We start from the raw sequence: 25,633 nt of genomic DNA, 5'->3' as shown, positions 1-25,633 counted from the left end.
CTCCACTCTCACCTGTCCCCTACGCAGCTATATTCCAGCCGCAGTGTTCATCAGAACGGGGGAATGAAAAGAAGAATAGATAAACTCCATTGTTTCTGCAGCACGCTGAAAGAGAGTGACAGCCTGTCAGATAAGGAGGACAAGAGGAGGTGGGCAAAGGATGGGAAAACGAGAAGAAGAGTGAAACATAAGCGCTAATGGAGATAAGGAAAGTGGAAGGCCGCGGGTTGATGTGGACGTGGGAGAAAACAGACAAAGGGACAAGGAGGAAAAGCAGACATAAGATGCAGAGGAGATCAATAAACTTAATGCAATGAGAGGAGGTTGCCACGTCACCCTGGACTTCTGCAAAGTGCCTCTTCTGTCTTAAAGCGGACGACTCACTCCTCTCACCCTAAAACATCCCCCCGTCAGCGTGAGTCTGCCTATCACCTTCTGTGAGAGAAGGCACCCTGCATGTCTCAGGAGGTTATCAGCTCAGGTACACGCAGTTAATTACCGAGCTGTCATTGATCTTTCCACATGTGTACACACAAAAGGATTTAACTGACAAGTGTGCGGGGAAGCTGGTGCTGAGGATTTTCTTTGTATTTGCAAAGTTTTATGAAGTCTGGGTTCAGTTTTGGGGCTTGATGTTGAGCTCAGAGTTAACTCCCCAGCTCTTCTAATCCTTGGAGTCCTAAAAACTCATGTTAGTTTCCCTACAGAGGACGAATAGAAGAGAAAAAAGGGGGGGGCGGCTATCAAAAGCGAGGAAATCAGACAGAGGGAATCGGAAGAAGAGACGGCCATGTAGAGGATATCTTTATTTCTTATTCACAGAGGTGACATTGGACTGCTGAGCGCACAAAGCTCAGCACTTCATTTGTTTCAGTCCTCCCTAACACTGAGCGCTGTTGCGTGAGTGTCTGACGATGTGCCCCAGAGTCATGATGTAACTCCAAGAAACCGATTTTCCAAATAGAGGGTCATCTATTTTATATTATGCACTAAAATAAGGTTGGAGCATGTCGGTGCTTCCGCGACATGTCAGAAGATCAGATATTGGCTTAAAAAGGATGATGTAAGGTTTGGAAACTGAGGTGAGTCTTCTTGTGATGTGGTTAAAGTAGCAACAAAGGCACTGTAATCAGGCCTTGTTTAAAACTGTGCAGGGACCCAGAATATTCTTGGATGATGTAATGTAATGTGCGGTAAAACTTGGGTGGGCTTGCTGATCAAGGGTTTGAATGCTTTTTGAGGCTGTGATATACAGCGACTAAACATGGAAAAATATCTCGCTGCTCTTTTTAGCCGGCCCTAAAGGGAATCAGGAGTGCTGATGTGGAGATTTTAGAGTGCACACCTCCTGGAATACCTTTAAAGTGTACAAGTACCTCCTCTTTTATTTTCTGTTGTTAATTTCTTAGAAGGTAGAGATGGTGAGGTGTGCTTTGAATTTTTTTGTTTATTCTATTAGCTTATGGCTATAAATTTAGTTGTAAGATGCCAAAATCATCACTGGTCATAAAGCATTAAAGTGGACACACTGGACTCACTTGGACATGTCGATGCTACAGTATTGTTTAGTCTGTGGTTTTAGTCCATTGTTAGGTGCTTTCGGAAATATACAATGTATAATTCAGGTTTTGTGGCCATAAATGAGATCTTATAAGGATTTTTATATGATGCTGTAGGTGCATAAGCCATAAAAAATGGCTCATTTTAGCCCATTGGCAGGTGATTGGTAGGCAAAATGATTGTGCTTGAAGTTTAGAAATTACATCAAACACTATGTTTCAGTATTTTTTAGATCTTTGCAACATTTACATAAAACAAATGAATAACACATACGTTGGTCATCGTACCAAGAGTTCAATATCACAGATACTATGAAAGGTAAAAAGGAAATTAGAGTTCTGCTATCATAGCGTGTTTGCAGTCTGTAGGCAGCTCAGGACTGTGTCATTCTGTGATTCAGATCAATTCTCCGTAGGCAGATATAAAACATACAATAGAATTTAACAGCCACTAAAGAAAGAGCACACCTTGAACATTCTGCCATCAAGTCAAAGGAGCTTGCAAAGAAAAGCGTCTGGACTTCTTTAAGTTGCTTGAAGACGTTTCACCTCTCATCCGAGAAGCTTCTTCAGTTCTAAGGTCAAATGGTGGGAAGTCCCAGATTTAAGCCTAGTGGGAGTGTCCCCCCACAGAGGTTCTGCCTGTCTGCCATCTATAATCCAGTTTTGAGTTCCCTCCCCAGACGCCTTAACGCCCACTCACATCCTGGGCCATCTGACCTCAGGAATTCGCATGATAAGGTGGGGCCAGGTTTCACAATGAGCTCACCCGAAACCCTGGCTGATTGGGACCCACACCCAGTTTCACACCTTGGCTCAGGCGATTAGAGGATCATCAGGGGGTCCTTTTGTCCCTCTTTGGGGGGGATACTCCCACTGGGTTTAAATCTGGGACTCACCACCATTTGACCTTAGAACTGAAGAAGCTTCTTGGATGAGAGGTGAAACGTCTTCAAGTAACTTAAAGAAGTCCAGACGCTTTTCTTTGCAAGCTCCTTTGACTACGATGACCTGGATGACTGAGAACCTTCACAGACATTCTGCCATCAAGTTGTGCATTTATCAGACTCACTGCTTCCATCTGTAAAAGTTGCTTTGAAGCAAGCTAATGGTCATTTACAATGATAATATGTGATGTGGAAAAGGTGTAGCTGTGGCTCAAGTTTGCCTGCTCGTCTCCTGACTGTGTCAGAGTTCACAGATGGACAGACAGAGAGATTTTGTGTGTTATATGTTATGAATGTGAAAAGAACATTTGAAAAGCTGGATGTCGGGGATGGTGTGTTCACTATGAGCCTTTTTGTCCAAGATGAATAAATTAATGATGTCATCTCGCACCATAGATATACAAATTCACAATTACAAAAGCAACAGAATCTGACTGAAGAGCACAATAGGGGCCTTTATAATAAAATTGGCATCTTTTAAATGCTTAGAGTATATATACAGAAAATTTTTATGGTCTCGTAGTGAAAGTACTAAAAAGCTGTATCATAGACTTTCATTCTTTTGAAAAAAAAAAAAGACTAAATGAGTCACACAAATTAAGCGGATGACACATTCCTTCATACATCAGTGCAGCACAGTAAATATTTGGCATATTACTCTGCAGCTCAAAATGAGCCGTTGACTCCTGTCTGAGTAACATTTTTTTCGAAATAACATATGAAATACTGACGTATGGACTAAAACAAATTACTGTGCATGATCTCTTCATTTTGTTAACACTAAGAGATATGTGGTAATGGCAGCCTCATCCTTTAAATCTTCATGGAGATTAGCAGCGCTGCACTTGTGGTTAAGTGGCAGAAAAATCTAAATAATTAAACCCTTTCAAGATGGCCTTCAGCAGTACTGGCATGAATGCAATTTATATCTTAACACTCGAGACTCTTTCATCTGAGCTTCTGAGGTTTTATTGGAAGGCTGGATCACTGCCACTTTTCTTCGTCTACTGCTTGTTCTGTCCATTAAGAGAAAACCTGAGCAGGTAGCGGGGGCTGTAGTTTTATCCAAACAAAGAGATGAGCTTCAGAGATGTCATTTTTTGTACCCATCTGCATCTTTTAGCTTTGCTCAAGTTCCTCAAACTGCAGGGGTGGTACTTGGACAATGCACTAGACACCAGTGTACCATATCACTACTGGACCAATAAAATATAAAGGTAGTGAACATTTTAATAACAGTCTTGAGTAATAAATCAAGATCTCAGTGGGTATTTACTCTGTAAGACTCAACCCGTGAAAAAATAGCCAGAAAACTATGATTTTTTGGAACTGAGATGTTTATTAACCCTTATAACAAAATCCACATTTTTTTTGCTATATCATGTTGTGTATGATATATTTGTATTATGTATTTATTATATATTTTTTGTATCGCATTTGATACATTGAGCATTTTTGGCAACTTTTTGTTAACAACAATGTTAATTTTATATTTTAAAAAAAGAGTTTTGTCCGTAATATTTTGAAATTATGGCAAGTATTGATCATGTTGCTGAGATAGAGGTCTCAGAAACTCAAATATGATACAAAGGGCATTATAGGGTTAAGAACAGCATTATTATGTGCAGTATCAGCACCAGTAGAAGTCTTTTCACTGTCACCTAAATGTCTTGCAAACCTTCTTCACGAGTGTCAAAGTAATGTGTTTTCTCTGTTTCTGATAGCCATGGATGCACCCGTGAACCTGACAGCCAGCGAAGTGAATCACCGCAGTGCTCTCATTTCATGGCAGCCGCCCATTGCAGAAATAGACAACTACATGCTCACCTACAAGACACCCGACGGCAGCCGTAAAGTAAGTGGCATAACCCGCTCGCCTCAACTCGACCCCCTAAACCTGAGCTCCACTGGTAGTGCTGGTTCCTTTTTTTTGTATAGCATAATTAACCTGTATTCTGATATAGGAGCTGGTCCACTTACTGATTCAAAGTAAACCCCACGTCGAACCATGAACCTGCTGCAGCTTCAGTTGGTAACTGAATGTGAAAAAATGATAAGTTGTTGATTTGACTAAAATGTTGTTTGTTTGGAGAGTTTTTAGTCTGGAAACAAAAAAAGAGAACTACTTACAACAGTAAAGCCAGAGGCTTCACGTGAAGGAGTATTATTCCCAGTATCCACAGAATCCACACACAGGACAAAGATTTTCCCAGTTCCTTCCCCAGTAACTTCCTTTATTGTCCATTATACTTGCTGGTATTCCTAATGTATGTATTCATCTTATTTTCTTTTTTCATTTTCCTATTTTCCTTGTTTTTTTTCTCCCCTCATTAAATAATATCATCTTTTAAACCAAATAAAGCTGAAGACATCCACCCAGCACTCCCACTCTCACGCACTTTCTATTTTAGTGTTTATACTAATGTGGTATATTTTGACCTTTTTTCCCTGTGGTTCCTCCTTTTTGTTTCGAAATGAAATGAAATATTACAATAAAATGTTTGTGTAACTTGTATAACAGATTTTTGAACACAGGCTTAACAGCAAAGAGCTATTTGAAATTTAAAGAATTAGTGGAGTGAATAGTGGCATCGCTTGGATTCAATCAAATCTGAGATCTCATCCAACCACGGAATACACAGCCACAGTTTTCCAAGACATAGGTGTGAGTCTGGTGTTCATTTCATATAGGTGTGCATGCGTTGCAAGCTACACCTCATTAATTGGAACATACACTATAACTTGGTGTACACTTAAAATCATATGCACGCATACACATACATTTTGATAGATGTCCTCTGTAGCCTGCAGCTACACGCCCACAGTGAAACAGATAGCACACAGACAGAGAAGAGCAGCCAGCAGAGACTCTCATCAAACAGATCACAGCACAGCACAGCCATCGGACCCCCTCCCCGTAGGGGTCAAGCATCCAGCCTGGTAATATCTCCCTCTCGTTGTATTCGTCAGCGGGCAGTTCTTGCAGACACAGTCTCGTATCGTGTCCTAGATAATGATAAATGCACGAGCATCGCTGTCATCGATTGTAAACTGTCAACAACAAATTCTGACAATATTTACTGATGTCATAGATGAAGATGTGACTATATTCACTGCTCCTATTGAAATATCAGCCAGTTAAACTGCATTTGTGGCCAAAGCTCATGCCATCATTGCCCCAACAATGAACCCTGTTTCTTTTGTAAGGTTATTAAAAATGAATAAATAAACAAACAACAGAACCGAATTATGCTCCTCAAGAGTTATATACATGCCGTGGAGGATGATTGGATGTTAATTGCTCAGGTGTAATCAACAGCAAATGCATCGGAAAGATGATAATTCATGTCAGACGTGTTGAAGCCTCTTTTTGGAAAGTGCAAATTTAGTGAAATTAATACACCGAGTTAAGCAGTGATCAGGACAGAATATTAATGCAGAATCACAACTTCATGATAATCCCTTTAAAGTTCTAATTTTATCTTTCAATCAGGTAAAGCCCCTTGTTGGGGAGCGGTCACGCATTCAGGGACAGACACACTCACACAGTGAAATTGCCTGTCAAATAGAGATATGATTATAATGTGCCTCGGTAGAGACGTTGTTTATTTTGATTAAATGTTTTGATGTGGCTCAGTAACGGTAATAAAGCACGTTAGCGAGAGCCATGTGGTCAAAACAAGCACAAAGATCCATACTGATGTACTGTAATGATGACCTACCACAGGCCTTGCTCTCTCAGACAAACACAGACACACACACACACACGCAAATTGACCTTGCAAGTGTGGCACTGCTGTGCGGTTGTCCATCGGGTGTCACTCATGCACTAAGAATGCAGTCTGACTCTTGAGATTAGCTCTTTTATGAGATTTTACACAAGTAAAGATCTTTCTTAGATCAAGGATCTCTCTGCAGACCCTGTTCTCTGTGTTTCTGTCCTTTTTCCCACAGTAATCGTTTGTTTTCAAACACAGAATCAACATTTCATGTACTAGTTTTAACACTTTGCTTTCATTTGCATTAATAACTCCATGAATTTTCTGAATTTAAATCGAATTTAAGTAAATAATATAGTAGTACACGTTAAATATATACTGTTATATTATTTACTTTTGCTCTCTCTGGGTACACCCAGCAGCCACTTTATTAGCTACACAAGTTCGGCTACTTTATAATGCATATAATAAGCCAATCACATGGCAGAATTTGAAGCATTTAAGGCTGGGATGTCATTTTACACTGTGGGCCGAACCAGTGAAACTACATAATAAATGTGTAAAATTACAGGAAAAAGGTCTGTCAGACTGTCCCATAATTAAAATAAATAGGTTTTGTTAATTCAGAGAAAATCGTATTTTTTTTGTGAACACACTGTAAAAAAATACATACAAACATACATTTGAAGACAGATAGTGGAAAAACAGGAACTTTGTCTCATGTAATTGTTTGTCTATTACTTAATTACTTTTCTATTAATAACAGGAATCTTTATCAGTAGGAAAAGCTGTAAAACTTATGAAAATACAGTTAAAAGTAAATGACTCCTTCACATTTTCCAGAGCCGTCCAGTGGGCCACTTCTGGCCCCCGAGCCTTATATTTGATATCCCTGATTTAAGGCATGTAAACATAGCCGAGGTGACCCTAAAGTTCAAACTGGGAATTGGAAATTGGGGAAACTGCAGAAGATCATCGCTGAACACTCAACACATTAAACCTTAAGGGAGGTGGGTTAAAGCTGAAGTTGGTGACACTCAGAACGCGAATCTGACGCTACGGTTCATGTAAGCTCACAGAAATTAGACATTTGGACAGATTACAAAAACTTTGGCTGTCTGCATGAGTCTCGATTTTTGCTGGGACGTTCAGATAGCAGGTAAACTATTTGGAGTAAACAACAGAAAACGCATGGGCCCATCCTGTTTCATATGATCAGCTCATCCTGGTGGATAAAAAGAAAGTGAACTTCTTACTGGATTTAAAAAAATATGCAATTAAGATTTACTTACCTAAATGTTGATTACACATATATATATATGCCACACACTCTAAGCGCTTGGAAGGTAGTCAAGTGGAAAGAGGGCATTTCAGCAGTGATCTCAAAAATCCATAGTGGCCATAGTTTAATTTTGTTTATTATTAATAATAATAATGATGATAATGATGATAATAAAGTGCCATCAAGGTGCTGAAGTATTTATGTTAATTAGCGACAGATGGCATGACCTGCTGCAGACGATGCTTTTGCAAAAAGTGAGCAATGGTCAGCACTAAACCAAAAAGCTGCTACCTGAACAAGCTAAACACTCCTCTTAGTGTTCTAGAGGAGAGATGGAGAAATGGTCCTATGTTTAAAAACCGACACATAAGCTGCTTAAAATTTCCAGCTGTGACTTCACTCATTTTGTATCTTGGTTGTTCTTACACTTCATTATAACTCCAAATAAATGGGCACTGATACACTCTTTCAGAGACAGAGAGGAAAATAAAGCTATTTAGCTATTTAAGTCACTTTGACTTTTTTTTTTTTTTTTTTTTACAAAGTATGCCTTGTAGCATTTTTTATTGTGTAATAGAAAAAAATAAGCTAACAGATTTAGATTTTGTTTTCATTTTATAGGCAAACTGAGGGTTTCTATAATCTTTTGAAGATGATTTCAGACACATTTCAATGTGCAAAATTAAGCTTTTCCAGCCCCACACAGCTGGTATAAATGATATATGTGCATATTTATGTAAATAAGCTGAAAAATTGCATTTCCATACTTTGGGAGCGGTTGTGTGGAGGAATGTGGAGATGCATGATTTCAGGTATACCTCTCTGGGGTTTTATAGTACAACTGCTGGTGTAATGCCACGTGATATGAGGAAGAATCAATATAGGTCAATATACACACACAAAAGCTATATATGTACATCTGTTTCTTCAGACATCAGGCAACAATGTCCTGGGTGTTTTTCCAGATGTTAATGACTGGAAAGAGTTCAGAGACTTGACCGAGTTAGCAATGTGAGAAAGATCAGATTAGTCCAGAGCTGAGTGAGTGAAGTGTGAAGAGTTTATAGCTAAAAAAAATAAAAGCTTTAGGAATTTCACTGGAGACTGACTCTCTGCTGCTGAACATCACAGTCCATTTCATCCTCAGGAGCCTGATGAGCGCTGTGTTAACATTGCCAGATGGGATACAGATTCGAGAAATGTATAATTTAGCAAACTGAATAATAAAAAGAAAGAAATAAAAACTTGCGGTTCATCTTTTTCAACGCAAACTCTCTTACTGTGAAAGGCTGCGTGCTCTTTTTGCAGACTTTTGAGTATCTGCTCCTCTTTTTGACCACGATTTGCGGTTGTTATTTTTAAGCCCTCACTAAGTTAAACGGCAACATCCTGACATGTTGTCATCTCCTGCTCACTTTGCATCACAGGACGCGCATCCAAAAACAACGGCAGATCACACTTGACGCCACGCACGAAGAGATTAAGGTGGCAAGTGAGACTCGAGCGTTGTCTGTGTTTGTTGTAAAAGGCAAAAGCACTTATCCTCCCTCGGGCTTATTTGCTTTATCTAAAAAGCAATCTATTTAGGCAGATATGGCAGCGAAGTTTCAGTTGCTTTGTTTCAGTTTCAGTTGCTTTATTCAAAATCCAAGCTCTTTTAAAGCCTTGAAAACACCATATTAAAATTCAAGCATTCTCAAGTATTTCAGCACCTGTGTGAACCCTGTCTTTTATCATTTATTCAGATGTGATGATTTATTTATTCATTCTTTGTTCACTGCTATGAGCTGCGTAAACAACGATTGCTCATAGCATCATGAATTTAGGGTATTGAACAACACGAGTCATTCAACCCATAAAAGGAACAGCAACAGACTGAAGTGCTTTTAAGATTTTTCTCTTTCAGTCTCTGCTTTAGGGTGTGGCTCGTTCTCGCTTTGGTCTTACCTCAGCAGTAATCTAACCACATAGTGGTGAGCCTTAAAGCTGTTCAATCAGCTTCTCCTCTTAGCGAGATAATGGGCTCTTATAATTTACACAAAGTAGCTTTGAGATTAATTTCTTATCTGATGAACAGAACAGTTTGTAAATACATGTATCAGTAATGGTCATGCCTGGAATGATAAAGATCTTACACAAGGACAACATCCAACCATTCGGCTACACATACACAATCGATAGCAAGCGCACGTAGGTATATATTAGCCTTGATAAGACGGGGCTGCTCACTTGCAATAAAAATCTTATCTTGACCCTGAAAACCCAGCGGGACAATGACAGATCCTCTGAGACTGAGAGACACCGTTTACCAGCTGCTTCCCTGCATAATTCACATGGACACATTGCTTCAGAATGTGTGATTTTTTTTTCCCCGGCCAAACCGGCTGAATATTTCATTTTTTCTTGTTTATATTTAATGTGTACTCAGGCCAGACTGTAACAGACATGCACACACACACACACACACACACACACACACACGTAGACGCACAAGTTTGTATTCATCGGTCAAACCTCATGCCATTGGATTCATGCCACATGTAAGAAACTGGTGTCACAGAAAGTACGCTCACAAATCGGTCAAACGTCTTGGCTCCTCAAGACAAAGACAAAGGAAGCGACTGCACTGTGGTGTCACGCCTTAAAATAGAAATTCTTGTTTCCTGATTGCTTTGCAGCTTCTCAGCGCAGCTGTCTGATAAAAGTCTTTCATTTCCCCCACCCACCCCGCCCTTAGCATCTCTTGTTTCTCACTTCCTCTGCTCTTTAAATTTTTGCATGTTCTCTTGCACTTTCACCTGTGAAAACAAAGGAAGTGTTACCGTAACTCGCACAATATTTAGGTTTCACCTAATGTGCAGTTTTAATTTCTTTGCTATACTCCTCATTTGTTTCTGTTAGCATGAGAATATACAATGGATTGCATTGATATAGTGCTTTTCGGGGCCCTCAAAGCGCTTTACAATTCCACGATTCATTCACTCTCACATTCACACACTGGTGGAGGCAAGCTACAGTTGTAGCCACAGCTGCCCTGGGGCAGACTGACAGAAGCGAGGCTGCCATATCGCGCCATCGGCCCCTCTGGCCATCACCAGTAGGCGGCAGGTGAAGTGTCTTGCCCAAGGACACAACGACCGAGACTGTCCGAGCCGGGGTTCGAGTTCAGGTTCGGCAACCTACCGGTTACAAGACGAACTGCCAACTCTTTGAGCCACGATCGCTCCATGGGCCACTGGGCCTGAAGTCCAGCTGTCATGTGTTAAAAACGAATATCTGAAGGTCTCAGAATTTAATTTCACAGTTTTATCAGTGACTTGAGGGGTTTCTAACTGATTTTTTATTTTTACCCTGAGGTTTGTACTGAATGCACATTAAATTATTACTTTTACAGAATGTAGTTTCTTTATCGGACATCGCCTCCCTCACACAGTATGCGTTACGCGAGTGAATTTGGTCCTGTGTGTGCACTAGGAGCTGATTCTCGATGCAGAGGACACATGGATTCGACTGGAGGGACTGGCCGAGACTACAGAGTACACCGTCAAGCTCCAGGCTGCGAGGGGACTAGACACCAGCGCTGTAGTCTCTACCACTTTTACTACAGGTACAGAATGCACTCATTCAATCACACGCACACGTAATGCATTTGTATTCTTTAATTGAAGCTTGGAAAGCGATACTAATGTGTAGAGTTTTCTTGGCCCCTGAGACTTTTTGCTGCATTTTGCATTACAGTTACTCTAACAGACGTGCACAGTAATGGTTCCCCAAAGTCCAGCACAATTTCCATCCTTACCCCATCGCTTAGTGAGAGAGAATTACTGTTAGGCTGCACCTGCGGGGTGGCTGTATGAATAATGTGCTTTAATTTTTATTGTGTGACAGCATGTCTGATGCGTCAGGAAGCATCATAAAGCAGCAGGAATAAATCACAACATCTGTGGCATACAAACATATCACTGACAATTAAAAAGGATAGACATCGCGCCATGGTCTGAAAAGTTAAGCCAACTTAGAAATGCCTGTTCTTTTTATTGGCCACCAGGTGGCGACACCTGTGGTGACAGAAATACATCCAGAGCTATAGAAAACAGCTTTCTGACTAAACGTCTGTAAACGCTTACCTGATGACTAAGCTGTACTCATTTTGGGTTGTACTGAATAAGAAATTGAGGCCTATGCTAGGTTGTTAGCCAATGAGTGTGTGCTCTCACAGTCAGACCCAGCCGCTCTCTTGCCACATCCAATTTCAAAACACCAAGTTCATGTTGTTGCAACCTGCTGCATCAGCAGTTTCTGAATAGATTGAAACTGACAGCAAATTTACTGGACTCAAAATATAAGACACAGAAATACTTTGTAAGTGAACTTAATGCCCTGATAATCATGCCCTAGATTTCCCTAGACTTTGGTCATATTCCCTTTTGACCAGAAGCACTTTACTAGAAAGACTGGATTTTTTTGTAGATGATGTTAATCCTGTCTCCTGTTTGCCTCTGAAGTCAGATGCCAGAGCTGGGAGTGACGTCACTCTTAACCTGAGAGCATTCCAACAGTAAAGTTGAAAAAGTAAAGAAAAACAGGAACGTTTTGCTCCTCAGTAAGGTAGAGCCAGCATTACAGCAATACAGCCATTGGTTGGTTTTTTGCACTTAAAAACAAGCTATAGCACGTTCATAGAGCGGGCCTGGTCAGTGTTCTTCAGATGGAACGTACCATGCTCACACAGCAAATTGTTAACTACCCAGCATAGGAGCTAGGTGTGAATGACTCTAACTGGAGTCCTGTTGGCTTCTTTTCAAACTCTCAAGACTACCTTTAACTGGATAACTGTAAACCTACACAGATGACTCCAGCATTGGCACAAACTGCCAGGCTTGTAAAAGTGACAAATTCCGATTTTACTTCAATGCCTAACAATTGTTTCTGGTTATTCTCTGTGTTGCCTCCAAAGTCCTGAGAACAACTGTTGACCTATAGTTGCAGAGCAAATTACATTGCATGACACATCCTTTGCAATTTTTCAACAAATTCAACCAAATGATGGCCACAAGTTGTTAGAGGAAGTTAGAGTCAGGGGGGAGCTCATTTTCTTAAGGCAAAAAATACTTAATAAATGATGTTTAAAAGCATGCCTTTGATATAATATCTAAAGTAACAAGCTTCTAAATACTGTAATAGAGCAACATTTTGACAAGCTGAATATTTTTAAGTCAAAATGGGGAACAGCAAGCAAATTTTAACTTCTCATCACTGGTCCTTCGCCTTTTTTTCCAGGGAGTCGCCTATTTGCGACACCTCAGAACTGCGCCCAACACCTGCTAAATGGAGAGACTCTGAGCGGCGTCTACACCATTTACATCAACAGAGACCCCAGCCAGGGGGTGCAGGTGTACTGTGACATGACCACGGATGAAGGAGGCTGGATTGTAAGTGGGTGTAAAGAAAGCTAGTGTATAATTATGTACTAATCTGAGTATAGGATGTACTACTTTGATTGGTTGATCTGTAACCTCCATAGTGTTTTGTTAGATGTGTCTTGTGTTGTTATATGTGAACACACCAAGACAAATTCCTATGAGCAGTGTGGTTCAAACGGCTTCAATAAACCTTATTGCTCTGCAGGTATTCCAGCGTCGTCAGAACGGCCTGACGGACTTTTCCAGGAAGTGGAGTGATTATCGTGTCGGCTTTGGAAACCTGGAGGATGAGTTCTGGCTTGGTAAATCTCCCACTAGATAACGATTATATAAACTGTGGTTCCAAAGCAAAGGTCCACTCATTATGTTTAGTTGTCAAATGCAAGACAGAGAAAAAAACATATTGAGTTTCTGAAAGTCTGCGGGCTTGGCTAGAAACATATGTTGCATCACTCGGTGAGGTTAAGGTGGCAGGGGTGAGATTATCTGCATTTATTTGTTTTTCTTGGGATAAAAAAACCTGACACTGATTGACTTGTAGGTGAATCGCACATTTCACAGATAAGGTCAGGTCTGCCACCGCCGTATTTCAGCCTGTCACCCTGCCCAATATATTTCAGCTGCATTTTATGGGTAATATTGAGCTGCAACCTGCCACCCATTTTGTTCAATTTCTGCTGCAGTTTTCTGAAGGCTGTAACACTCTCTCTGTCTACACCCTGTCCCCCATGACTGAGGTGGATTTAATAGGTACAATCAATAGAGGTTCATAGCTTTCACTTGGTTTCAATTGATATATCTGTTTTATGGAGAGGAAAGATGTCTTCAATATTTTGTGCAGGCTGTAAAGCCCTTCTCGTCAGATTTTTCACGTTGTGCAAAGACAGAGAGTCACGCCGCTCATCTCGTCTTTTAGCACTTGACTTCACAAAGTCTATCCGATTCATTACTGGAATCTCTGAAAGCTCATTTCTCTCCGAAATGACTTGGTAATTGTTTTTTTAGCGTCACTCTGATCCAAAGACAAAAACAACAGAACGTCCTCACTGCTTTGATGGACGGCTGAATACTTTTCACCCAGCCCCCCCCTCCAAATCTCATTATGAAACAATAATTATATTCATTAAAAAATGTGCAAATGACTCATGTTTCTTCATGGGCCAGTTTTTGTGTTATTGTTTTGGTGCAGATGATTAAAGGAAAAATATTACATGAATATTTCATCAAGTGAATCAGGACCTTGAGTGGAATGTTTTTTTGAACTTTTTGATTAAAGAAAGAAATAACACGGTGGGGAAATTTAAGGCATTGCATTATCACCAGAAGGAAGCCTGCTACTTTGATGACACATTTTGGATAATAATGCAAGATAGCTGCGGCATCCATTTGTGACTAAGCACGCTGTAATAGGTAAAAGCATAAAGGGATTTTTTTTTTTTTTTAAATCTAACCCATCATGAGCTGACAATATAATATAATCCAGTAAAAGAGTGTACAGTTCTCATTGAGTATATCAGATTTGTTTGGGGTAGGGGTTTCACGCTGGCTATTTTTAAAGATTTATTTTGAGTTGTTGTTGAGCCGAGTTAAATAATATTGTCAGCTGTTCCTGTTATGCACACAAGAGAGCGCGTTTAAAGGTAGCTCTTTATCTCAACAGGAAAAGTTGGATTGCTGTCTGCTGGTATGAATTAATAATTTATCTGTTTTTGTATTTCAACAAAGAAGAGAGGAAATTACTCCCGGAAGCAAAGAGCTTTTGATAAAAATATTAAATATTTTTGTAGGATGATACTGCACACACACACACACACACACACACACATACACACACAGAATAAAGAGAGAAACCCCTCTCCTTTGCACACTGTTAAGTATTGAGTGTGGATAGTGAACTATAAAGTGACAGGAATGTTTTTTCTCTTTCTGATGGAGGCACCTGAAGGCATCGCATAGAAGCTTCCTGGCACAGATCTGAAAGATTGTTTTTAATGGCTATGTCAAAAGATGCCTGAGTGTATCTGGCTCAGTGACTACATTTCATCTGACCTGTTTCCACTACAGCTGAATCAGCTGTAATTTGCCCTCTCGCCGATTCTGAGCAGGCCCCGTAGAACGGTACCTTCATCTCCAGGGTCTTCCTTTACTTTCTAGGTGCCTCCCAGGATACACTTTCCCCCATTCCATCCTATTTCTTCTGGCTGCACTGTAACTTTGTCCTCGGTGCACAAAAGGAGCTTAATGTAACCTCAGGGTGTGGAGCGTCAAGAGCGGCCCCATAAAGCAAGACAGATATGCTGACAGCACAGCACACAGAAGCTTTACAGGGCTTAACACAAAATGTTGAGACTAGAACACTAATTTCTTTAGTGTATTACACTTATTTTAGTTTTATAGTTTTTAATCTGTATTTACACTTTATTAGGTACACCTGATCAGCTGCTCATTAGCACAAATATCTGATCAGCCTATTACATGTCACCAGTTCAGTGTATTTAGGTATGTAGACTAGAGCAGCGGTCCCCAACCCCCGGGTTTGGTACTGGGCCACGAGAGTGGAAGCTCGGGTGTGAAATTCATAGTTTTCAGGGTTTTTATTGGTTTTTAAGTGTTATTTTTTAATCGTTTTTATCATTAACTCAGTTTCCCTGGGTCTTTTCCCATGTGTTATGAATAAATCTTCTTCATTTTTTGGTACCGGTACTGGTTTCATTTTGTTGTTTGTATCCGTGACACCTTAAAGCCCGGTCCGTGAAAATATTGTCGGACATAAACCGGTCCATGGCGCAAAAAAGGTTGGGGACCACTGGTCTAGAGGACTGGCTGAAGTTCAAACCAAACATCAGAATGGGGAAAAACGGAGATGTACTTGAATGTGGCATGGGCTTTGGTTCCAAATAGAATGATATAGTATTTCAGTAGCACTCATTACAACTAAGGTATGCAAAAAAGCATCTCTGAACACACAATGCGTGTGCGTGACAGAGAAATCGAGGCTATAGTTCACATAGGCCACTAAAATTGGACAATAGAAAACTGGAACAAATTCTTCCATATATTCGTTTTTGTATTAGCGCTGTTAGTTTTTATTCCAGTTAACTCCAGTTTTTTCTGTTCATCCACGGGTTAAAATTATTGTGAGCAGGAAACCATTAGCACAGGAATCACCAGAAACATTACTGATGGCTTTCTGCTCTTCAGCTGCCCTCGTAACACCATGACAGCATGATCTGGTATCCACCTACGGGCACCATGAAAATGAAACTGCTGATCAGAGTGCAGCCATCACTACACATATCGCAGGTTTTTGAAATGTGTTACGAAAATATTATGTGTGAAAAGGATCCGAGGAGGCGGAGGAAAATGATCACTCTAGGGTCGGTGAAATTTGTGGTGTAACTGATGTAAGGCCTACTTTTATAACTGTAATGAATGCTTAATTTAAGAACAAAATCCTCGGGGTTTCCTTGCAATATGCAGTGTTGCCCCCCTGGTCAATAACACTAATTGTCTTTTAATGTGTTTACTGCCTAAAATGCATGTAAAAATCAATCAAACTCTACATAAGGCCCAGTGTCAACTTGTTTCTCCTGAACGAGCAAAGTCTCTGATGACAGGAATTACACTGCTTCGCAAAGCTGATTGTGAAATGAAATGCTGGTTTTAATCGCTGCCCTCATCAAGCCCCAACACAGCGAATGTTGCATTTTTTGCAGTATATTATGTGTTATACATAGACATCTGTTGCTAGCCAAAATAAACAAGTAGAAATTGACATTACTTCCTCCCAAATCACTGATCGGAATATCCCTGCACTCCTACAGGGAGCTGTGTTCATATCAATTAAGCTAATTGCTATGTTTCTGTTGCGTCTCATTCTGGCGCTGTAGTCGCTCTCATTTCACTTTTCACTGTGTAAAGAAGTGTATCCTCATAAAAACGTGAAGGTTATCGTCCTACAGATGGTCACTGCAGTTCCAGAGTAGGTGACCTTCACTCCTCTTTCAAGAGATTAGGTCACCGTTGTAGCCCTGGAGAGCTATTGCAGGGAACATTTAGCTAATCACTGCCTCTGCACACAGAATAGCAATATACCAACCATAAACATTGATACTAAATCCACTCAAACTGAAAAGAAGGAGCACTTAACTGGCCAGCAGTAAAGAATATGGAAATTGAACTTTCATTATTATCCGTTACAGCTTGAGAACAGCCATTTTTATTGCAGCTCTAGGCCAATCTATTCTCCCCACCCCCGCTGACCTTAACCGGTTTATCCCGAATCCAATGTCAGTTTGATGATGTCATAATGGAGAGAAACGCACAGCGACTGTGTGCAATTTGCGATCATTATCCCCTGCTCTCGATTTTCTTTAATCCCCCTATTCCTTGTTTCTACTTCATTGTGAGAGAAATGTAGTGGTAATAAAATTTGATGAGATGGTAATATTGGTAGTATAATAGGAGAAGAGCGCAGTAGTGTGTCACAATGCATTTTTAATTGCTGCAGTTTGGAATAGAGCAGTCTGATCCCATAAAAGTGTTGGAAGAAGAAAAAAGAAAAACGATGTGCGACAGATTAATTGCTGATAATGCGGTGATATGCTATGGATATTAGAGATGACTGAGTGTTAAACACAGTTTTATTATAACAATAGCTTTTCCCCTGTCACCCTAAGTGCCTTTGGGTTGTAACATAGATTTTATCTACTTTCCATTGACATATTACAGCAGATTTAGTTTCCCTGCTCTCCCCCGATTTTGACTTCCTACTTCTTATCAGCGAAGGCTTGGGGATTTTATTTTATTTATTTGCTGCTCAAAATGTTCCAAGGGTTCAGAAAAAGTGCATGTGTGTTTCTGTGGGAGGTTAAGCAGGGAAGGAGGCTCTTTTTCCAAATGGGTGCTTGTTGTAATCTGATAGCGAAGGCAGTTCCAATCGCTCAGGATAGTGCGGGGCCTTATCGACTGTCGGGGCTCAAACGAGCCCCCCGTATCTGCTACCTTTGAGATAGAGAGCAAAGCTGCATATCTCGCGAACTTGGCATTTGCCGGAGGGCTGGTGGTGACGGTGTCCACCGGCCGACACTGCCAATCATATACAGTAGAGCCACAAGGCCAGCTGACGAAGACGCTTGACATCGGGCCTGTGAAGATTGTAACAGGTGGTTAAAGCAGTCACATGAGAACATCTAGGGGCGATTAGGCATTTGCAAACAACAAATTGTAAATTGTTCTGTGAATTCTTTTAAGGGCTTTGCCTTATCTCGGCAGCACAGTCTTCATTTAAATCTGCTACTGCTCATTTTTGCCTATGCTTGCACATCTTGGTGATGTTTCAATGTAGACTTCTTGTTACAGGAAAGTCTGACTAAACCTAAAAATCTTTTTTTTTTTTTTTTTTTTTTTGGTGATCGAATGTTGGAGTAATTCAGACAGGAAATATAACTCAGTTTGAATCTAAAATTGCACATTTCTCTGCAGGTCTAGACAACATCCAGAAGATTGCCGCTCAGGGACGTTATGAGCTGAGGATTGACATGAGGGACGGACAGGAGTCAGTCTACGCTAATTATGACAAGTTCTCCATTGGAGATGCAAGAAATCTCTACAAGCTCAGGATAGGAGAATACAATGGCACAGCTGGTAATTTATATGTATTATATATATATATTTATATATATATGCCCCAAAATAGCCAGTGGTGACATTCAGCGCTGTCAGTTTTTGCTATATGACCCTCATTTTATGTCAGAATTGTCCCTATGCCTCTGCCATTTTTTTGTCGTTGTAAACCTGCCTCAGCACTCCTCCACATTTCCATTCCTGTCCACTCAGTCTGTTAGTGTGACAATATACCACAATTACCCATGATGCCCTTATGTTTATGATCGTAATTCTCTCTCTCTCAAGATAAACTCAAAGAGCCTGAAGTCGGGACTTTTTTCCTCTTACATCTCCCTGTCACCCTCCTGCTTTTATTGGCTCATTTATGTCCCGCTGTTATTCACAGAAGTTCAGTGTTTCCTAGGAAGCAGTACTAATATTATAAGCTCTCTACCTCTCTCTCTCTGTTGTGATCCCAGGTGACTCTTTGAGCTACCACCAGGGTCGGCCCTTCTCGACAAAAGACAGAGACAATGACATCGCTGTCACTAACTGTGCGTTGTCATACAAAGGAGCCTGGTGGTACAAGAACTGCCACCGGGCTAACCTCAATGGCAAATACGGCGAGTCCAGGCACAGTCAGGTCAGTGCTCATATATACATATTAAGTGATGAAAAAGTACCGATGCTGAATGAATGATATATAATTTTGACAATTTTGTGGTGCAAGTTTTTTTTTTTAAAAAAGAGGGCAAAACTATTGTGTTTGTTATTTAAAACATGACGAAGTCTCTTGGAGCAACCTGAGCTCCGAGAGGTTTATGCTAGTTTGACAGTATGTTCAGGACACAACTTCAGTCTGTGTGACCGGAGATAGTTATTTTGTTTTTTGTGCTTCCTGATTTCATTTGTGTTTATGTTAGAAAACGTCATGTAAACCACTCTATTTTTCCTTCTGGGATCACCTGGCTGAGTCACACTACAGTAAAAATAGGGTGGCATCCTCCTTGCAACTAGGAAAAATTGTGGGGGTTTTTGCATCAGGTGAGTTGTTACAGCAAAGTTTTCAATGCCTGGAAGAAGGCAACCTGTCTCCAAACAGCCACAATCTGACTGCAATCACTCTCAGACAATTTCCACATTATCACAAGACCGCTTGAAATTGCAACTTGACCCCATTCGGTTGCAAATTGATTGCTGTTTTATTGTCACCTTAATGCAACAAAGTCAAGGTAGATGCAGATGACTGCAAGTGGTCACAAACCTGAACGATGTCCTGGAAGCAACTGTGTCAGAGGCAGCATGATCGCAAATTCAACACACATGCGATAATTTGTTTGCGGTCTCTAATCACTGTTTTCCTTTTCATGACTGTAGCGTGAAAATTTAACTGTCAGCTCATTGCAATGGGAATGAAATTCAACACAGTTTAAGTGTTTCCATTAGAAATAACAGATGAGAAGTAGTTGAAGGGAAAGTTGTTGATAGCCGTTTTGTGGGTTATTGAGTATTTTGGCCAGCGAGTCAATTGAAGTGTGCTTCCATGCCCAACTTATTTTATATAAGTGGTGAAAACTTTTGAAATGTCAAAACAAGCTGATGCTATGGGATTAAAACTGAAGCCATGAAGTTAGACATACAAATAGTAAAAGAGCTTTGCAGTCGTTGTGAAATACCTCTGTTCAGATTATCAGCCAACAAATGTTTGTGCCAAATATTTTTGATGTTGCAGCTAAATTTTGATCTTTTAAACGTTACAGTTTTGTCCTCTTAGATATTTGTGTGACATCTTTTCATAATGTGTTCTGCGAGACCACACTAACCTTGATCTTTGATGACCAAAATTGAATGACTTCATTCTTGAATCCACATCAACTTTGTGCCAAATTAGCTCCCACGAGGTGTGCAACGGATACCATGTTCACAAGAATAGGAATCCTTTGAAAACTTCATTCAACCTTACTGCATGAACGTGCCAGTTCTAAGTGGGAAAGTTTTTAAAAATGTGGGTTTTTTTGGCTATTTGAATGAATCAAGTCTTAAAGTAAGTGCCATCTTTTGAAAAAGGTTGCGTTTTGAAAGTGTATCTTGGCATTTACAAGTCTCACTTTAATGGGATCCAATACAGAACAGTGATTAAAGGCTAAAACTTGTCATTATGAAAGGGTAATAATTAGCAAATGAAATCACATGGAATTTGCTACCAGCATCCATCTTGATGAAGGAGTTTTTTAATGAAAGGTCAAAATTTGAAGGACCAAATCTGCTACACCACTCGTCTGATTTTAATGAAAGAGGATGGCGCTTGAGACTAATTTGTCAAGAGATACGCTTTCATTTCCCAGTAAGTTCAAACAATTCAAGCATTTCAAGTTCCTTTAAGGAACGGAACAAATTGTTAAATGTGAGATTAAAAATAAAAAAGCACTGGCACCCCAGCCGAACACAAAAATGGACACTTTTTTGTGTTTTGTACATGTGATGTGGGATAATCGAGGGCTTTTCGTGTCCCTTCTGACTGGTGTGTGGTATTCCTCGCTTTGCTTGCTTCATGCTGAAATGGCTGATGTGTTGTGTGAAGCCGTGATTAGGATTTTGGAGCATCGCCGCTTCTCCCACTCTGCTCCCTTGCCTTCCTCTTCATCTGTTAATGACATGAAATGGGAACAGGTGGCAGCAGAGATGGTCGGCCATAAATGTTGGTGGTGATGGGGATTAGAAAGGCTAGACTCAGGCTGTAATTACACCAAGGTTGTATTTGTGCTAGCTATTAAGTCAGGATTCCTATCATCCTGGATTGAATGCTTCATTTAAATGAAAACTACACTTAAATAGAAGTATAACTTTTCCATCTTCAGAAATATCTCATATCTCATGTGCTCAAAAAATAAAAAATAAAAGAAGAAGAAGAAAAAAATCCTGTTGATCCGAGCTGCTTCCCAAATTGTACTTCTCGCTTTTTTACAGGGTATCAACTGGTACCACTGGAAAGGCCACGAGTTCTCCATTCCCTATGTGGAGATGAAAATGAGGCCATTCAATTTCCGCAGCATCAGCAGCAAGAGGAGGCGGTCTGCCCCTGTATAGATGAATCGCCACGATCCAGCCCAGAGTCATGGATAAATGGAGTTCGGATGTTGAGTTTTTGCTATTCGCGTGCCTCACTGACAGGAGCAGCAGGCTGGGATGTGACCTCGGCAGGGCAACGTTAGTGAGGCTCAAAGAAGAAGCAGAATATGACAAAAATCTACTAATATTTTATTAAAACATTAACAAGAAGATGTTATAACCACGGATGTAATCATAAAATAGCAGAGAGGCTCGAGCAACGTCCGAACTCTGTTGATCTCTCCACCTGCCCAGCTTTAGCTGTCTTACCCTGCTGTACTTCTGCCCAGAAGTTAGAAGACACTGTATGTAATTTATTAAATACTTTGAATGAAAATGGTTCTGTTTGCTGTATAAAACAAACAAAAAGACAAAACAAGAGGAAAGGCAAACCAGGAAGCTTTGTTTGTTTTTTTTCTTTTAATCTGTGATTTGTCTTTCCCTAGGATGTGCTCAGAAACGCCCTCAGGAGTGAGAGCTAGCATTATTTTAACCGTTACAAAATAACACTTTTAACTAAAAGAAAAAACAAAAAAAAACTGTATATGCCCTTAAAACCCTCTGTAAAATATATATCTATTTTTATACCTGATATTGTGACAAAGTCCATTTATTTGATGCCTTGGTTTTTGACCCTATATTAAAATTAATATAAATTTTCTGGATAATTAGCATTAAAAAACAAAACATTCACAAAGCAGTGCACCAGCAGCAGCTTCATAACCATCTACTTTATTTTTTTCATTATCTTATGGATTATGGCTTTTAAAGCAGAATAAAACTGTTTTCTTATTATTATCATTATTATCGTTATTATTATTATTATTACTACTACTGGTGGCCACGCTGAGACAGTATTTGCACTGTGAGTGGGAACACAGCAAAGCTATTGTTGGTCATTCACTTCATTTCTTCGGTTGCTAATGGGCATTAGATTTTTCGAGCTCGTCTTCTTGGCCAAAAATAACAATCTCTTAATTGCTTTTTGACCCCTGCTATAGATGCTCTGATTGCTTGCAGAGATGGTGCTGATAGATGCAACATTTAACCAAAGATCTGCATAATAACGGCCCGGCCTGCTGTTTGGAAAGATGCCAGTCACCAAAGTCACTGAAGCAGCTTTTCCCCCCTGTGTTAATAAGAGTCCCACTTTTTCAGGGGATTTTTATGGTAACTGTGTCCCCAGGCATAATTTTATGCATTATGATCGCTAAATTCTATGCAGGGGAAAGTCAGGGGTACAGCGCATGTTTCGCCTCTCTCCCACTGCTGGCTGAAACTGAACCTAACAAAGAAAGCAGAACAGTAGGTGGAGAGGAGCCAAGTCTTTCTTCTGTGCTCTTCTTTTACTCGTTTCACAATTTAAGCTCCCCGGTGAAACAACAAAATCAGCAAACACGGCTGAGCCTGTATTCCTTTTTAGCTGGGCGGGTGTAATCTGCAGCGTGCCCACCAAACATTTTGCTCACGGAGTCGCACAAAGTGTTGGGAGCCAGTTGGTTTTCTTGAAGTTGTTTTCTTGGAGTTTCCTGGCTCCTTTGCAGGGGGGAAAAATGCTGTCTGCGGAGTCGGAAGATGAACCACACAGCAGTCCACGGAAATCGATGTCACCATCACTGCAAGCGACATTTGGTCTCACGATTGATAATCTGATTCTGTTTTTGTCAATTTTTGATCAGCTGGAAAGTGAACTTTTCTTTATTTCTTCACTTTTCTCACAGGAGTGAGCAAGCGACTTTGGCTCCTATTGCGACTTTGTATATTTGTCTTTATTTTTTCCCCATTTAGACTTTAAAATATTAGTAACTCTCCCCTCTATGAACTACTAACAATATACTCATGTAGATATAGAGCTGAAAACAGCTTTTGATGTGTTCCCCCTTAAGATGCAAACTAATTCAACAAGCCCTTTTGAACATCTCCATTTTAAGTGCTGTATTTTTAACCAGTGTTGTGCTGAAGGCTGGAGGGAGACTTGTGCATGTGGACTAAAATGCAATCAAGAGCCTGACAGTAAAAACCATATGTCCTAAGGATGCGTTGCAATCTGATTTGTAGTCACGTTTCTTTGTTGATCTGGGTAAAAGGTGCTCCTGAAGTTTGTTAGGTAGAAGATATAGATCACTTTGATTATCAGCCTCCAAGTCAGGTGATCACATGATCTCTCCTGAGTCTGATTTATGTTTCAGTGTCTAAGTAACTGCTTCAGTCCATCTCCTGTAGTGATTTATAATAGAATAGAGAATTGTCTGTACTTATTTCATTAACTAATTAGATGAAGTTTGCCTCATTGGGTTTTGTGTACGAGGAACAAAGGTCGGGAAGCTTTGCAGAAAAGGAACAGAATGTCATTTGCATTGTGAGGAATACCTCTCACTGCGGATTATAAGGTGCTCTTAAAGAAAGCTAACGTTATATTTCCATTGATTTAGATTTTTTTCTATTTTGCAATAATCCTTCAACCGTTAATAACTTCACAGAACGAGCATTTCGTTTAACGTCATCCACAGATCCACGTCCATTCTTCTTCTTTGCATTGACATAAGAAAACAAATCCAATGAAATTCTACAGAAAAACAGGGGCCTGAAATATTTTCGTGATATTATTTCCTTCTCACATTACCTGAGATCAAGTTGTGTTGGTATTTTTTTTTTCCACATTTGGTCTATATTCTGTGTTTTATAAAATCTTTTCCACCTATTGCACAGCATCCGGTTTAAAAAGTACATTTTATCCCCATTGCTTAAACTTAAGACTCGTACTGAACTTCTTACAAGTTACAATACCACCTTTAACCAATGTTATTGCGATTATATGACCTTTTTATGCCACTGATATACTGACAGCATAATAATTAGGGCTGAGCCAAATGCTTCAAAGCTTGGAACCTGTCCGTCCTAGACATCACAAATCATACACTTCTCTCTTTTTTCTCCTGGTAATCATTTACATTGAGTTAGCTAAAATGTTGGTGATGTTCTCTGTAGACACAATAGGACAATATTGACCTTGTGTCCATATATTGTATAATTACCCAGTAATGTATTTATCTCGACTGGCCCCCTCACTTGAGAGGATATCTGCTCCCTTTATTTATTTCACTGCTATTTATTTTCCTGTTTCTTTGTGACTGATGTGACACAAAAACAAAAAAAAAAGAAAATGCTTTTATTTATTGGGTTTGTGTTCACAGATTACTTAACTGATATGGCCACCGTGGTTGGTAATAACTCTTATATAGGCAGATAATGTAACTGCATTCATTTGACAAATCTTGCCATGGAAATGTAAATGTTGATAAAATGTGATCTTGACTGTTTGAAACGCTCATGTAAGCTGAAACTAGGAATTATTGTTGGATAACCTTGGATATTACTGTCAAATTTAGCTCTAGTTTGACTTAAACATGTACTATATAGTTCCTTTTTTAATACATTTTCTACATATTAATAAAACATTCAAATAGTCTGAATCGGTGTCTGACTCTCCTTTTTGTTTGGTGAGCGCTGACTGCAAGCTGTTACATAAATTTGATGGTACAATGAACTGCTCACGGGGTCTTTAACTTGCTTGGATGTATTTGCTTAATAGACACTCATTTTTGAGTCACATTTTATATTAAACAAATGGGATTATGGTTACTGAGAAAATCCTTCTCCATTTTGCTCCAATGAAATAACAAAGCATGGAGAACCAACTCCATGTCCTAAACTTATCAAAGTCTCTCCACCTCTAATTGGAGGCCATTAAAAACTGAACTGAAATGCAACTTCTACTCGTGCATAGTGGCAGGGGCAGTAATAACAGTCTGCCAGTGTGGTTTGGCTACAAGACCTCTAATTTGTTTTCAAACAGACAAAACAGGCCTAACCTAAAACAACCCAACCTATGCAATATTACAGGTAGGCACAGAAGAACAATAACACGTTCATTTTAAATTTTAATCATCTACAAAGAGGAGGATTCTTTTAGTACTGGTGCAATTTT

General features: G+C 39.9%; 1 protein-coding gene across 3 annotated transcripts in view; it reads left to right on the top strand.

The window, feature by feature from the left end:
* Positions 1-25,118, top strand: part of tnr (tenascin R (restrictin, janusin)) — a 195,969-nt gene extending 170,851 nt beyond the window's left edge. For all 3 annotated transcript variants that reach the window (XM_084913140.1, XM_084913141.1, XM_084913139.1), the window contains 7 exons: positions 4,231-4,361; positions 10,982-11,114; positions 12,788-12,939; positions 13,136-13,232; positions 18,415-18,576; positions 19,017-19,180; positions 21,505-25,118. In XM_084913140.1, coding sequence (XP_084769266.1) covers positions 4,231-4,361; positions 10,982-11,114; positions 12,788-12,939; positions 13,136-13,232; positions 18,415-18,576; positions 19,017-19,180; positions 21,505-21,624 — 959 coding nt within the window. In that variant the 3' untranslated portion in view covers positions 21,625-25,118. The remainder of the gene's footprint in view (positions 1-4,230; positions 4,362-10,981; positions 11,115-12,787; positions 12,940-13,135; positions 13,233-18,414; positions 18,577-19,016; positions 19,181-21,504) is intronic.
* The last annotated feature ends 515 nt before the right edge of the window (positions 25,119-25,633 follow it).

Source organism: Perissodus microlepis, chromosome 18 (assembly GCF_051167445.1).
Source record: "Perissodus microlepis isolate ML-2025 ecotype Zambia chromosome 18, ASM5116744v1, whole genome shotgun sequence".
NCBI lineage: Eukaryota > Metazoa > Chordata > Actinopteri > Cichliformes > Cichlidae > Perissodus > Perissodus microlepis.
Note: the sequence above shows the minus strand (reverse complement) of the source record. Positions and strands in the feature narration are given on the sequence as shown.